Genomic DNA, 16,279 nt, shown 5'->3' on the forward strand with positions numbered 1-16,279 from the left:
AGCTTGAGTTGACCATACAATCTGTGGCTCTGGGGGAGTCAGTTTTAAGCTGCTATTTGAACAGACAAGTGATTCATAGTAAAATCTCCATTTCCCCTCCCAGTGGAGGGAATTGCTTTCTGAGGTATCAGGATATTCACTGGCAGTGAAACTGGTTTCAGAGAAACCAGTTTGTGAGACTCTTCTCTGAGGTGTCAGGAGCCCTTTGGTGAGGTGGCCTTGTCCCAGGCCTGTGGCTTTTGTGATTTGTAATGTGCCTGAAATGCCCTAAGAGAAGAAAGAAGGTGTGCTAAAGCAGAGAAGGGGATGGATTACAAGAGGAATGTGTTGTGGAAGGGAGAGAGCATGAGAGAGAAGTCAGAGCCACCATGTGGTGGGAAGGCCTTTTTACACGGCTACCACCACCACCAGCAATACTAATCGCTAAGATTGCATAGTGCTGAGGAAAGGCCTGGCTCTTCCTGTATGTTCGCTAATGCACAGAAACCTTGCCTAAAGTTACACAGTTAGTGAGTGGCAGAGCTGGGATTTACACCAGGCAGGCTGGCCCCTGAGTCTGCATTTGACCCCTCTACATTATTCTGCATCCCTGATAGTTGTTCTGGCTTTGCTTCAGGCTTTCCAGTGCCTCAGTGTGTGGATGGTGTAGGTGGATGACAACAGGGGGTCCTTAAAGTTTGCAGAATTGCCAGGTGGCCCAGCAACTTGTGTTTCTCAATACCTCTCTGTCTTACATCTTGGGTCCTTTCTAGGCTACATGCTTCCTAGTATTAAGTTGGTCTTCTGTAGACCAAGGCAAAATCTAGTTTTTATGTACACATGCTTAATGCACATTTTCATCTATAAAAAGATTTGCTGTATTTGTTTTGGGCACTGCCATTTCTACATGAATTTGTTGAATTGATTTTTAAAATTAAATTGCATCTGCTGTAGATAAAACCTCCTCACTTTTATAAAAGGACGCTTTTTCTTCTTCAAAAAATACTCCTGATTTTATGCATTGTAAGACCATGCTTTCACACATTTTAATGCTGAATGACTCTAATTTATTTCTTCTTCTGAAGATAACATGTTTTAAACAATTCTGTATTTTATTTTATTTTATTTAAAAAAATTTTTTTTTCAACGTTTATTTATTTTTGGAACAGAGAGAGACAGAGCATGAACGGGGGAGGGGCAGAGAGAGAGGGAGACACAGAATCGGAAACAGGCTCCAGGCTCCGAGCTATCCGCCCAGAGCCCGACGCGGGGCTCGAACTCACGGACCGCGAGATCGTGACCTGGCTGAAGTCGGACGCTTAACCGACTGCGCCACCCAGGCGCCCCAAACAATTCTGTATTTTAAACAAACTGCATTTCTTACATGACAATTCATTTGATTTCCCCTCTAAAAAAATACTTGATGAGGAATTACCGGTCTTAGTTTTTGATCACCATGAGATTACCAGTGTTCTGCTTTGAGGTGATGTAATTTTACTCCCAAGCATAAGAGCTTTATTTTCGCTAACCTCCATTTTTCTTGGTGGGGAAAATGTAACATTTCTAACTCACTTTTTGAAATATGAAAAATAACTTGGGGAAAGCCCTCTGTTCCTTTCTCTTTGGAGATTTGGGGTTTGAATCTGGGTTAGGAACTACTGGCCCAAGGTTTATGGTTTAAGATTAATAAAAGTTTAAATGAACAGATGCCATACACTTGTACTGGGGACAGGCTGAGATGCATCTAGCTTTCTTTTTATTCCTGTGGTCTTACAATGTAAATATCCGTACAGGTGTTGCTCTAATGTGATACAAAGCCCCACTCTTCCTGTGTGTTTATTAATTAAAGCTTTAGGCTCAGCAGAATGTGAGTGGAGAGTATCTGGCTGCTTTCTTGGTGCAGAGTTAAACAGAAAGCCCTGTATAAATAAGCATGTGGGAAAGATTCTGAACACCGTAGTCCTCTCGCTAATTTTAGCTGATCTGTTTTGCAATTGCTGATGGAGAAAGTAAGTACAGTATCCTATAAATATGACAGGTTCCTTAGGTGGTTGCTATTTTGGAGACTCCTGGGGCTCCCTCTTAATAAAGTTAGTTGTTGAGACTAGCCATTGCTTCAGGTGTTTTAAGAGCTGGCTCATGGTGAGAGTGCATGCTTCCTGAAGGCAGGTCTGACTCTTGGTCAGGTCTGGTCACTCCCTCTCATCTTGTGTGGTGACAGACCCATAGGGGACACTGGGATGATGTCAGTGACCTACTGCCAACTAAGAGATGTGGTTTCTGTGACTTCATTCTTTGGTTCTTATTTTGTTTTTTTGGTTTCTTTTAACTAACTGCCTTATCCAGAGCCTGGTCTTAAAAAAAAATTTTTTTTTTTTTAAATTTGCAAATATGCACACAAGTAGCATTGTGTAGCTTTAGCAATCACCATTCTGCCAGTCTGGTTTCAGCAGTCCCCCCTGAGCTCAACTTTTCCTCTCTGTTCTCTTCCTCTTTCCTCCCCTTCCTCTCCCTTCTCTTCCCCGCAGGATTTTAACACAAAACCCAAGCATCCTCCTTTTCTACCTGTACATGTTCAGTATGCAACTGTGACTAGAATGCCTTCCCCCCACCCCATAAAAATCATGTTAAAAGTTGTTTAAAGTGTTAGTAGCACAGTAACAAAACTCACAACCATTCCTTAGTATCACCTAATATGCAGTCCATGCCTGGAGTTTCCCCTGCAGTATCAAAGATGACTTTTACAAATCCCCCTCCCTTTTTTTCTGCAAGCTATTGATTTATGGAAGGAGCTGAATCATCTGCCCCAGGATTGCTTTAAAGATTGTTGCCTTTTTCAGCTTGTGTTCCTGATAAGCTGGAAGCTAGATCTGGAAGATTTTGGACTATACTAGATATGAAGGGAACATACTAATAGTTGAGTATGGGAATTAGTAAGACTTCCATCTGAAGTCAGATAGAAAAGGTGTGGGGCATGGGCACAGGCAGACAGGCCAGCTGATGACCAAGACATTGACTGTGGAGTTCAGCGAGTTTTAACTAAGATGCTTGAACCCGGTGAAAGCCGGGAGCTGGTCTGCAGTGTGACGTGGAGAGGAAGAGATAGCGTCTCTCTGGTTAGGAAGCTTCTTCAAATAACTTTTCAATGGTAAACAAGCTATAGCTTGACAGAGGATCGAACAAAGGATTAAGAAAGGTCAGTCCAGGGAAAACAAATGAAATGGGCACAGAAAGAGAAGAGGTGTGGGGGTGGGTAATGAATGAGGCTGGGCCACGGCCCAGTGCGGGGCTGAGGTGCTGGGGTTCTCACCACAGTCCCTGTTGAAACTTCTCCTCCCAGTTGTACGACCACACAGTGAATGGCACAGAGCAGCAGCCAGCTTTTCTGAATTTACTGACTTGTTGAACTTTCCAAGGCAGCTGCTTTGATGGGGACTGGCAGCCACATCGGGTTGAAGTGCAGCTTGCAGGAAGAAATGCCATCAGCAGCAGGCAGTGAGTGAGTGTGTATGTGAATGCCTAAAGATAAATGCTCAATGTGAAAAGACTCATTCCGTGTGGTGCCTCTGCACTGCCAAGAGCAGAGGAATAGTTGCTGGACTGGCCTGGAATGTTGACTCCAGAAGCGTGTGGGTTTGAAGAGGGCTCAGTCAGAGTCCAAGGCATACTGTTTTCCTTTTTTCAGCAACTGGTGAGATGGACTCAGGGCCATCAGAGATGAGAGCTAGTAATTATTACTAGCAGTATTAAGACATGGGATAGGGGTGCTGGGTGGCTCAGCTGGTTGAGTGTCTGACTCTTGATCTTGGCTCAGGTCATGATCTCATGGTTCCTGAGTTTGAGCCCCATGTCGGGCTCTGCGCTGATGATGCACAGAGGATGTTTTGGATTCTGTCTCTCCTTCTCCTCTCTGCCCCTCCTCTGCTTGTGCACTCTCTACAAAAAAAAAAAAAAAAAAAAAGACCTGGGATAAAGAGAGAGACAGACACACACAGGGAGACAGACAGTGAGATAGCAAGTAACTGACTTCTGTAGCTGTGTGTTCCTGGGCCAGTTACTTACTACTTCTTTGCTTCAGTTTCCTCATCTGTCAAGTGGAGAAAATCATCATCATTATCATCACCTCGTCAGGTTAGGTGAGTTAAGCAAGATACATGTATAAAGTAGTCAGAACTATGCCTGACATCTAGTAAGTATTTATCCAAGTACTTAGAACAATGGCTGACATGTTATAGCACTCAGTAAATTTCTGTTAAATGAATGAATAAATGTTAGCCGTGATGCAAGGCATTATTTTTGTGTGCTTGTGTTGGGTGACACCGTGTGGTAGACAGGCATCAAGCAGTGTGAGTGAAGAGAGTTACGCTTGTTACATCGTCCCCGGGAGGTCTTTATACAGGTAGTAACATTAATTATCAGGTGTAAATTGGTCTTCATCTAGCACTGGAAGCACATCTGACGCCACGCATGTGTGTAAGCTGGTCATTTATGTACGGTTTCCAGGTCCTCAGATGCCCAAATGCTCCCACTTTGGAGAATTCTCCTTTAAGAGCTGCTGGCGCTGTTGTGGGTCTTCTGCAGTGTTCCTCAGCGTTTGTTATGGACACGTGTGTTGTCTTTCATTTCCCCATGGTCTCTCAGCTCTCGGAAGGTAGAATCCCCAGTAGTGCTCTGCGTGATGTAGGTGATTAGTAAATACTGGATGACAGGGTTAGGACGCATATATTTTCAACAAGATAGGAAAAATCACCAGAGTTTTATTAGAAACGTTGCTTTTAGGAAATATGTGTTGGGGAGATTTTACACGTAGAGCCGCTATGGGACTGCAGGGAGATGGGTATGAGAGTTTTCCCATCCCCCGTTGCATCTGATTGTGTGATTGTGCACACCTAACATGGTCCCTGGACCCTAGGCATTGACCTGGATGTCTAGGAGATCTCATAGAAGTGTGAAACGTGGCCTCCACCTGCTAAAGCCTGCATTGAGGCCAAGGAGGTGGGCCAGAGCAGACTGGAAGTTACAGGAAGTGGGAGGCACGCTGTGCTGTGTACTCAGTGATGGCCCGCCCAGGGACCACATTCCCTGGACTGCAGAGGGGAATGTGGCCCAGAAGCTGAGCAAGTGGAGTTTTTTTTTTTTTTTTCAATATATGAAATTTATTGTCAAATCGGTTTCCATACAACACCCAGTGCTCATCCCAAAAGGTGCCCTCCTCAATACCCATCACCCACCCTCCCCTCCCTCCCACCCCCATCAACCCTCATTTTGTTCTCAGTTTTTAAGAGTCTCTTATGCTTTGGCTCTCTCCCACTCTAACCTCTTTTTTTTTTTTTTCCTTCCCTTCCCCCATGGGTTTCTGTTAAGTTTCTCAGGATAGCAAGTGGAGGTTTTGAGAAGAAGTAGGTGTGCAGCAGCCACACAGTTTGCACAGTACATGAACCACTTCCTCTGCTTGCTTGGCAAGCTGAGGTTTGTCTCACTGAGACCTACTGTGTGCTACAGCTGCCACTCCCTATCTTTGCTTCAGAGAGCTTGGAATTGGAATCACAACTAGAGTTCATTCTGGTTCTGCTCTGTTAGCTGCATGATAATCTGGTCGTAAGACCTCTTTGAGTTGAAAGATCTGTCTGGCACTTCTCTGCCCGTCTCTGTTCCTCTAGCTATCAAGTGAGGATAACGGAAGTCCCTTCTTTGCGGGGTTCTTGTGAGTATTGAGTGAAGTGACATGTAACACCATTATTAGATGGGTGAACTTGGAGGGGACTCAGGAAACAGCTTTATCATGAGCCCACCTCTGTCCTCTGTGGTGATATGGACTCATCCTGTTCTGCCTCTTCAGAGCATCTCAGGCAGATCGCCTAGATTTCCAGTGATTTCCTGCAGATTACCAGCATTAAAAAGTCCAGTTCACATCAAAGGCAGTTGAAAGCATCTCTCCCCTACCAGGCTCGGGAGTCATGGAAACCAGCAGTGCACAAGGGCTAGCTAGCATCAGCATCCTCTGGTAGCTTTGTGTCCTTGCTCCCTCTGGCTCTGGCCCCTTTAAAGTCAAGTAAGGATCAAGGGATGGAGATACTAGACAAGAGGCAGAGCCTTTCACTGAGCTAGTGTGTTTGGCTTCCTCTTGGCTGCCATGTGTATTCTGCCATGGTTAGCCTTTTTGTAGGGGCACATTAGTGCTTCCTTAGAGGTGTCCCTCCTCCCTGCCTGTCTCCTCAGGGACCTCCACAGGGACCTTTCCCTATTTTCTGTTCAACTGACTTCTGTAACCCCCACCTTGGCTCCTGCCTCAAGTCTCCTCTGCCAGCTGACTTTCCATCATCTTATGCAGTGTCCTTTCTGAAGGAGCCTGGCTACTATTTTTCTGGTCCCCAGGGAAGTTCACATATCCTTATCTATCAGAGTTGTCCCTGCCACCCACTCTTTGCACTCTGTCATCCTGGCAGCTGCTGCTAGCCTCCTCCAGCTTCTCCAGGCAAGGGGCAAGCTCCTGGAAACAACCCGTGCTCTGATCCAGAAACAGCCAAGGGCACGCTCATGAGCCTGAGCACTCTGCAGCGGTTACTGGGGGCATGCTGTGCCATTTCCTCTCTTGGAGGTACAGGCATACCTCGAAGAGAATGTGGGTTTGGTTCCAGACCACCACAATAAAGGGAATACTGCAATGAAGGTAGCCAAATGAATTTTTTGGTTTCCTGGTGCATATAAAAGCTGTTTGTTTATACGACGCTGTGGCCTACTTTTTTTAATTTTATTTTTTTAATGTTTACTTATTTTTGAGAGAGAGAGATACAGAGACAGAGCACAAACAGGGGAGGGTCAGAGAATCTGAAGCAGGCTCCAGGCTTGAACTCGTGAATCGAGAGATCGTGACCTGAGTCGGAGTTGGATGCTCAACCGACTGAGCCACCCAGGCGCCCTAACACTGTGGCCTATTAAGTGTGCAGTAGCATTATGTCTAAAAAAATCCCCCAAAACAATGTGCATACCTTAATGAAAAATACCTTACTGCCGAAAAATGCTAATCATCATCTGAGCTTTCGGTGAGTTGTAAGTACTGATCACAGGTCACCATAACAAATATACAATAATGAAAAAGTTTGAAATATTTTGAGAATTAAGCAACATTTGACACACAGACACAAAATGAACGAATGCAATTGGAAAAATGGCGCCCACAGACTTGTTTGGTGCAGGGCGGCCACACACCTTCAGTTTGTAAAAAAACACAGTATCGTCGAGTCACGGTAAAGTCAAGCACGATAAAATGAGGTCTGCTGCACCCCCGTCTCTGTGGGGGCTTCTCTCAGACTCTCTCACAAGGAGGGAAGGGGGTGCTGCAGAGCTCTCCTCCCCTTTGGCCTCCTTCAGAGAACCCCCACTCCTGCCTCTCTCGCCTGCCCTGAAGTGGGCCATAATGGCCTGCCTTGGAGCATGTCCTGTGAAGATGGGTCGAATAATGCCTTTCTTTAGAGAGTGGAGGTGTTTCTCCTGTGTTTCGTTAGTGCGGTGCCTGCTGCACACTAAACGTCCAGCGAACGTTGGCTGTCATCACTGTTTAACTTCTGTGGGCTTTAGTGGTCTCATCTGAAAATTGGGACTTATGGTCATCCCTACCCTGCTGGCTGCTCAGCGCTGTTAACGTGTGTGAAACTATTGTAAGTTGGTTTTATTTTTACATCTCAGCCTCAACAGAATGGGATCTCTCCACGCATGTTTAAGGCCTTCGTAAGCAAGAGCCACCCGGAATTCTCCTCTAATAGACAGCAGGATGCCCAGGAGTTCTTCTTGCACCTGGTGAATCTAGTAGAGGTGAGAAGGCGGTTTTCCAAACTGCTCAAAGCGTTGTAAGAGGTGTGCCCAATCCGCAGGTGCAGCCCATTGTGTTGTGGCCAGGGTGCCCACCCCCCGCCCCTTTCCCGAATCTCTCATGGTCCAAGCTCGTGTGGCATTGGTGTGAGGCTTGCTCTGCGCAGCCCGTTTGGCAGAGTCGCTTCTCAGTCCCTGTTTTCTAGCACTTCTGGATCTTCCTGTTCTTCTTTAATTTGTACTTATAAGAGTGTTTGTCCATAATTTCATTCACAGGTTTTTTGGTCTCCATGACAGACTTCCTTAAGAGGCGGGTGTGGTCTTTGGTGTCCTTGTGCCACCACTCAGAAGAGATGGGCACGTTCTACTTACAGCAGAGTCAAATCACATTAAATGCTGTGGTTTTTCAAAGCTACTGAGAATTTGTGATTAAACTATTTTTCCCCTTCTTAAAAAACAGCCGCTTTTTCCTGATTACAAACATGTTCTTGTGGAAAATATAAAAAGGCAGAAAGAAAATAAAAATCACCAGTGAGAACAGCCCCTACCAACAACCAGTGCTAACATTTTGGTGTCTGACCTACCAGTCTCTTTCTGGGTGCATTTCAAAAAAAATTTTTTTTTAACGTTTATTTATTTTTGAGACAGAGAGAGAGACAGAGCATGAACGGGGGAGGGGCAGAGAGAGAGGGAGACACAGAATCGGAAGCAGGCTCCAGGCTCTGAGCCATCAGCCCAGAGCCCGATGTGGGGCTCGAACTCACGGACTGCGAGATCGTGACCTGAGCTGAAGTCGGACGCTTAACCGACTGAGCCACCCAGGCACCCCTGGGTGCATTTTTTTAAAGCAGGTTTCAAACCCACTGGGACTTGAACTCAACGACCCTGGGATCAAGACCTGAGCTGAGATCAAGAGTCGGCTGCTTAACTGACTGAGCCACCCAGGCGCCTCCCTGGGTGCATTTATTAATTCTCTCCAGACTGTTTCATAAGCATTGTTTTCTTTTCTTTCATTTTAAAAATTTTTTAATGTTTATTTATTTTTGAGAGACAGAGACAGGGTGTGAGCAGGGGAGGGGCAGAGAGAGAGGGAGACAGAATCTGAAGCAGCTCCAGGCTCCAAGCCGTCAGCACAGGGCATGACGCGGGGCTCGAACTCACTAACTGTGAGATCATGACTTGAGCTGAAGTCGGACGCTTAACCGACTGAGCCACTGAGGCACCCCTATAAGCATTACTTTCCACTTAACCTGTTGTGAATGTTTTGCCCATATCGTTACATATTTGGATGTAGCATGATTTCTTTTTTATTTGTATATAATTTACACAAATGCATTTACATGATCATATCATATGTGCCTTAATTTTTCCAGGGCAACCCTTTATTACCCTCGCCTCCCCCCTGCCTTGTCTTTAGTATGTCTCCCTCACCCCTTTTCTTCTGATTCCATCTAAGTCAGTCCCTCTTTCATAACTGTTCATGGCTGCATAATGTTAATTCACATGATGAACTACAGTTTATTTAACCAGTCCCCCATTTTTTGACTTTAGAGAAATGCCAGTGTTTTGTTATGAACGTACTCTAGGTGAACTGCCATGCCCAGAGGGAATGCTTAGTAATGCCCAATCTCTACACCAGATTGATAGATACTCTGTTTTATGCCAGTTTTTATTTATGGCTCAATAGTCCTAAATTTACTAACCTGATATAATCTAATCTTCAGAGGAACCGCATTGGCTCAGAAAACCCAAGTGATGTTTTTCGGTTTTTGGTGGAAGAACGTATTCAGTGCTGTCAGACCCGGAAAGTCCGCTACACGGAGAGGGTGGATTACCTGATGCAGTTACCTGTGGCCATGGAGGCAGCAACCAACAAGGGTAATGGTTCCAAAGTGGGAAACTAGCAGTGTGCTTTCTCATACGTGAAAACCCTCGAACTGGAGAGAAGGAATACGGTTCAGTCACTGCCAAGTTGCGTCAGGAGTAGACCCAGCCCAGATGGTGTCTGGTTGGCACGTCTCTTTTCCTCGTTTCCTCAGTCCCCATGTGATTTTCTTGTGAGAAGAGTCCAACGCATCACAGGCTTTTGTTGGAGGGATTACGGATGGAACCTATTTTAGTGCCTATAAATTTGACCAACCAGTTGGCTTGGAGTCAGCTTAATTTGGTGGGACATTATTTGTAATTATAAATGTGGAAAGTTCTTTGAACATTAGCACTCATGAGTTGTGCTATAAGTTCTGAGGGAAATGATCAGAACTGCGTTCTTTTTATTTATTTATTCTTTTTGGGGGGGCGCAAGTGAGCAAGGGGCAGAGAGAGAGAAGGAGAGAGAAAGGGAGAAGTGGACTCACCTAAAGTGGAGCTCGAGCTTACCTGATGTGGGACTCAAACTCACGAACCATGAGATCATGATCTGAGCTGAAGTCAGATGTTTAGCTGACTGAGCCACCCAGGTGCCCCAGAACTGCATTTTTTTAAAAAAATTTTTTAATGTCTTATTTATTTTTGAGACCAAGAGAGACAGAGCACGAGCAGGGGAGGGGCAGAGAGAGAGGGAGACACAGATTCCGAAGCAGGCTCCAGGCTCTGAGCTGTCAGCACAGAGCCCGACATGGGGCTCAAACCCACGAACTGTGAGATCATGACCTGAGCCAAAGTTGGACGCTTAACCAACTGAGCTGCCCAGGCGCCCCCAGAACTGCATTTTTTGATGTGAGACATTCTAGCAGAGATCTCGAAATAACCTGGCTTTGACCTCTGAGTATTGAAAATGCCTCCTGTGGGAGATGAAGTGGGGCAGGACCAAGACCCATTAGAAGGGTCTCTGGACTTCAGAAGAAGGTAGAGGAACCATGGCCAGGCTGGGGTCTCAGGAGAAGGTTCCTTCAGTTTGTTTATCTGGTTCTTCCCAAGCAGAATAGAGGAAGGGTATTATCTACTATGTTACTTATGTCCTGTGAACTGGTCATTTCTGTGAAGGTCAACAACTCAGTGGGTGGCCTTTTTCCCTTTTTTTGGGGGGGGGGTCAGTTTGTTGTGCTAATGAGGATTATGATGATTTTAAGATGAAATGATTTCCATTTTCTATAAGCTCCTGCAACTTTGGACCAGTTTTAAAATTCTTATCCATTATATAATGTAGAAATGAGGGTAGGGGTCTGTGGTTTATTTCTGTTTTAGAATAAGGCTTGATTGCTTTCTCTTGCCAGCCTTGGGGATATTCTACTCAGTTCTGTGATCCTCTATAACTCAGTGTTTATAATTTATGAGTAGTAACTATTCTTTTTCAGAAAGGAGATTTATAATTTAGTCTCTGGGAATTGATTGTTGGGAACACCTAATGTTGGCATCCTAGATATAAGTACGTCATAAACTGATAGTGGGCTGGACAATGAATTTTAAACCCATGCTCAGATGTGCTTAAGAAAACACATAGGTACATAAGGGTGCTTAAAAACTGATAATTCAGGAGTAATTTGTTTTATTTTGGGTTTTTTTTTTTTTTTTTTTTTTTTTTTTTGGTTAACAAAAGGAATTCCCAAAAAGACCCTTTCAAAATTATATAAAATTTTGACTTATAGGCAGTTTCCAAGAGCAGATCTGCTGACTCTTGGGAAGTTGATGATGTGATGTTTTCTTTTTCCCTTGGTATTTTAATTGTTTGAGCAGGAATAGTGTAAAAGGCCTTCTAGGTTGGTGGCTCTGCTATCTGAGGTGGTGGGTAACCTCAACCTGAGTTGTCTGGGCAGCATTGGTTAGAATCACAGGCTGTGTGTGGTAGAGGACTCTGGCCCCTATAGGTCTTCTTGCTCCTTGGTCCACACCCTCCATGACCTCTAATCAGAATGAAGAGATGACCCTTGGGTCTCTTTCAGTGTGAAATTCTCTGGTGTGAAGACTTTGTGATTGGAAGGTGGCATTTGGGTAATCCCAGTCTTGACCTCTGGACGAATGAAAGACCAGGTTCCTGCATCACTCACATTACACATGAGGGCAGAATCTCTGATCTGGGCTGGAGTTCACAGGTCCCTCCTGTCAGTTTCAAAGAAGAACAGGCAAAAAAAAATATGAATGGTTCATGCGGTCTGTCAGTGCCACTTTAAAGATGGCTCAAGATCAGCCTTTCAGCAGGCTTTTCTGGATCTGTGGAGGGCAACAAGTAAGCAATCTTGCCCAGCCCAGAAGCCTTCGGGAAGGTTGGCCAAAGGGGGAGTTTTTCACTTTAAGAAGATAAGAGTGAGTACAAGGTCATTCATGTGCTCTTTTACTCAGATGAACTGATTGCCTATGAATTAACGAGAAGGGAAGCAGAAGCAAACAGAAGACCCCTTCCTGAGTTGGTTCGCGCCAAGATACCATTTAGTGCCTGCCTTCAGGCCTTTTCTGAACCAGAAAATGTCGATGACTTCTGGAGCAGCGCCCTACAAGCAAAATCTGCGGGTGTTAAGTAAGTGTGTATATGTGGGCACCTGTGTGTGTGTTCTTGTATGGTGGGAGTGGGGTGAGGGGGGACCCTTGACAGGTGGGGAATGGCTAGGGGAGAGGTAGCAGGGAACTGTATAAGTCTATACATGCTTGCTCACGTGAGATGGGATAATGAATCATACAACCCTAATTATAGAGCTCACTTGTATGAGACCTGTCCAATAAAATGTTCATAATTTATATTATGTGCTAGGGAGGGAATGCCTTTTTTTTTTTTTTAAAGGCAAGGCTGTGGTTTATCCTCTATTAGGAAATTTCTTTTTTCCAAGAGGATGTAGTCAAGAACTCCAACAACCCCCTACCCCAACCCCATGGTAAGAATGATATTAATGAAGAAATTATGGAAATACTCATGATAGTCTTCAATATTTAAACTCCATATGATATAGTTTAATTCCATAATTAAAAATTTGGCTTAGAACTTGGTGACCAGGGCTCTCAGGGTATTTCAAAGTGGACATAGGGCTCCTGCTCTTTGTTCAAATGAGCTGCTCAGGATTTAGCTAGGAGATGTTCAGTTTCCACATTGTGTGCCTCATTGTCAGGTACATAAGTTTGTTTTTTTTTTTTTCTGCACTTGACACCTTAATCGATTTTATACAGTCAAATGTGTAAAGTCCTCATAGTCACATAAAATGAAGGGAGGTCTGGAAGTTTGGTTCTGGGAATTTTATTCCTTTTAGATATTCTTTGTTTTTTAAATTTATTTTTAAGAGAGAGAGACAGAGCACGAGCGGGGGAGGGACAGAGAGAGAGACACAGATCTGAAACAGGCTCCAGTTTCTGAGCTGTCAGCACAGAGCCCGATGCAGGGCTCGAACCCACCAGCTGTGAGATCATGAACTCACGAGCCAACGTCAGATGCTTAACTGAGCCACCCAAGCACCCCCACTCCTTTTAGATATTCTTTGGCCATCTGTCCTCCTGACAAAAATTGAGCTCTATCTAGTTGATGTGAAAGGGGAATGAAGGCTGAAGAGCTACTGCTGGATGTTTTATCACCTCAAGTAGCCGTCAAACCTAAATCCTTTATTCTCTGGAACAGCCATCCCTGGGATTCCTCTTTGTTTCATATGATTGACTTCATATGTTAAAAATGGGAAAGCACAAAGATTTATTTCAAAGAGCTAAAAAAAGCCATAATTTCTTAAAATGATTGTTTTAAATGTTGTTCATATCCAAATGAGGTTAATAATTTTCCATTCCTTTATCAGTTATTCAATGTGAAGTAAGTTTTTATCCTAGGATTGCTGAGTTACAGGGTCTGTGTTGTGTGTGTGTGTGTGTGTGTGTGTGTGTGTGTTGTATGTGTGTCCTTGCAGAGAAACATTGATGAGTTGGTGTGCTAAATGTGTGAAATTTACTTCATTGCAACTTGGAGACATCATTGGACAGTTAGACATCTACACAGTATCTTGGTGGTAGACCCACTTTAATTATTTTTCCTCCAGCTTTATTGAGATATCGTTGACATTATTGAGATATTGACATATATAGATATATATTGAGATATAATAACATTGTGTACGTTTAAGGTATACAACATAATGATTTTATTTTATTTTGTTTTTTTTTGCTTTAATTATTGACAGTTGGTGGAAGATTTCTCAAACAGTTATCCTTCTCTTTTTGCGCTTTAATTCTGTTTATGTATGGGATATAGAAGTGATCAGGGGACCTGGCCACCTAGAAAGTCCCCAGCATCAGATGTAAGCTGCAGAGTTGTTCTTCATATACCTGTCTGCTTGGCTACCCTTTTCTGTTCTTCAGAAAAGTAGCCTTGTGTCTTAGAAGTGCAAGGTGTGACACACTTTCTGGGCCTGCAGAAAGGAGCCTTCTTATCACTTGGAAAAGGCCCATCGTTAAAATAGAGTTGGGAGGCATTAGCTTTCCAGAGACAGAGGCTCTCACCCCAGGGTGAGTGATCAGGAGATCTAGATCCTTCTCCTGTGTCCACTTCCCAGCCTATGTTCTATCCCAGGGCACAGTCACCACCCAGTGTCCTTCTTGCATCTGTAATGGAGGAATGATGCTTGCTTACCTGGTTTTTTCCTCAAGCGCTACAAAATATTTAGTTGTAGGCAGTGCTAACATAACTCTCTAGAGGAGGGGTTTCTTCTTTCTCTAATCCTTGACAGTAGATATTAAACATGTTTATTCCTTTTCTCTGTCTTTTACATACATACATGCTCTCATTCTTTTATGTATATGAAAAAAATTAATACTGGATGTATCCAGTTGTTAATAATTGAAAACTGGTCTTTGTGGAAAAGGAGAAGACAATGTTAGGTTAGTAAAGCAGCTACCATTTTTTGGTCCATTTATTATTCCAGGTCATGTGTTAAGCACTTACCATCAATTGTCATTTAATCCTCTTGGTACTACTGTGAAGTGGGTGCCATTCTCCCCATTTTATGGATGAGGAGATAAAAGGAGAAATAATTGGCCAGTAAGTGGCAGACCTGGAATTCATTCAGATCTATTGAGTTCAAAGTTTAAACTCTTAATTCCTCTGTTACATAGTATCCAATTTCCCTTATCATTTCGTATCTGCTTATATCCTTATAACCCTTATACAAAGCCTTGCATATTCCTTATTATGCCTTATCATGTTTCAAGTATTAGTTTTGGGAGACACAGTTCAGGATATTCCTAAAAGATTTTTTTTCTTTTTCTTATTTCTAGCAATATAGACACGATCTCCTTATGTTAGTTTAGGGTCTTGAATTTTTCTTGTGTTAGACCCAGACACTGAAAGACCAGGAAGAGGCAAAAAAATGTCCTTTTTGTAGATCTTCAGTCAGTATAGACCAGAATAAAGACTCTTTCTTCAAATAGTTCTGAACAGGCAGTCTCTGGGAAGAATATTAGTGTTTGGACATTTCATTCACCTAGCAAGTATTATTGTTCACCTGGAATATTCTAGGCAGTGAGTTGAACAAGACCTAGTTCCTGCCTTTAAGCAGCTCACAGGGGAAGGGTCAATAGGGAGAGATTTTGTGTGGACTTTTATCATTTATGAAGAGGAAGGTACAGTGTAGGATTCCAGAGTGCAAGCTTTGAATGGACAGGCAGTGTTTAATCCCCAGTGTAGAACTTACTGATATGTGACCTTGGCCAAGTGACTTCATCTCCCTAAGCTCCTGTTTCCTTATGTGTAAACCAGGATAATAACAGTTTCTTCCTAGGGTTGGGGTGAAGGTTAAGGCAAGATAAACTATGCAGAGTGCTTTGTATAGTGCCTCACATGCTGTAATTACTATTACCGTTGTTTTTATCTTTCCTTTCATTTTTTTTTTCTTGCCTTAGGTTATACAGTTGGACTGTGGTTGATTAATTGTCATATTTTCAACATATTCAATGGAAAGAATAGAATTGTATTTTTTTAGTTGCCAGGTTTTCAATACAGTGGACAATATTAATTTCACAGAGAAGGACAGCTTATATATTTTCTTATTAAAGCTTTCATAGTGTTTTTGCCTTGATTATGATTGGCAAACAATTGATATACTTTAAGTGATGATAATAGGTTGTCAGTAGACAGTGCAACAGTTTTGTCAGGCACAATTCTAAGCACTTTGTATACTAAGTGATTTAGTCCCCATAGCAGTTTTTTGAGGTAAATTTGCTGTGTGTCTACCTAGATCTTTTTGAATGGTTTACAGTCTCATGGTCTTTCAGGAAAAATTTTAATTCCCAGGAATTAATTTTAGGAATAAAAGAGTAAGTGGTGCATAATTTACACTTTTTGCTAGATTTAACTAACAAACTTGATGCCCCAAACCTGCAATTAATGAATGCACATTACTGATTTTGAGATTATTTTGAACAGATATATATTGAGCAGTTACTGTCTGTGTGATTCAATTTGAGACCCTCTACAGGCTACAAAGATGAATATAATATATAGCATGTTTACCTAACAGGGTAAATATAATGTGGGCTCATCTAATCTGATTTCTGGTACTCTTAAGTTGGTAGTTAGTTACCCATAACAAAGGGA

The 16,279-nt window shown here is 43.2% G+C and overlaps 1 protein-coding gene across 1 annotated transcript in view; it reads left to right on the forward strand.

The window, feature by feature from the left end:
• The window catches only part of USP13 (ubiquitin specific peptidase 13), a 120,186-nt gene that overhangs the window by 69,239 nt on the left and 34,668 nt on the right, over positions 1 to 16,279 (forward strand). Inside the window, exons 11-13 of the mRNA XM_025913585.2 lie at positions 7,666 to 7,791; positions 9,513 to 9,666; positions 12,064 to 12,238. Coding sequence (XP_025769370.2) covers positions 7,666 to 7,791; positions 9,513 to 9,666; positions 12,064 to 12,238 — 455 coding nt within the window. The remainder of the gene's footprint in view (positions 1 to 7,665; positions 7,792 to 9,512; positions 9,667 to 12,063; positions 12,239 to 16,279) is intronic.

This window comes from Puma concolor, chromosome C2 (assembly GCF_028749965.1).
Source record: "Puma concolor isolate L17-30 chromosome C2, mPumCon1.1.hap2, whole genome shotgun sequence".
Lineage (NCBI taxonomy): Eukaryota > Metazoa > Chordata > Mammalia > Carnivora > Felidae > Puma > Puma concolor.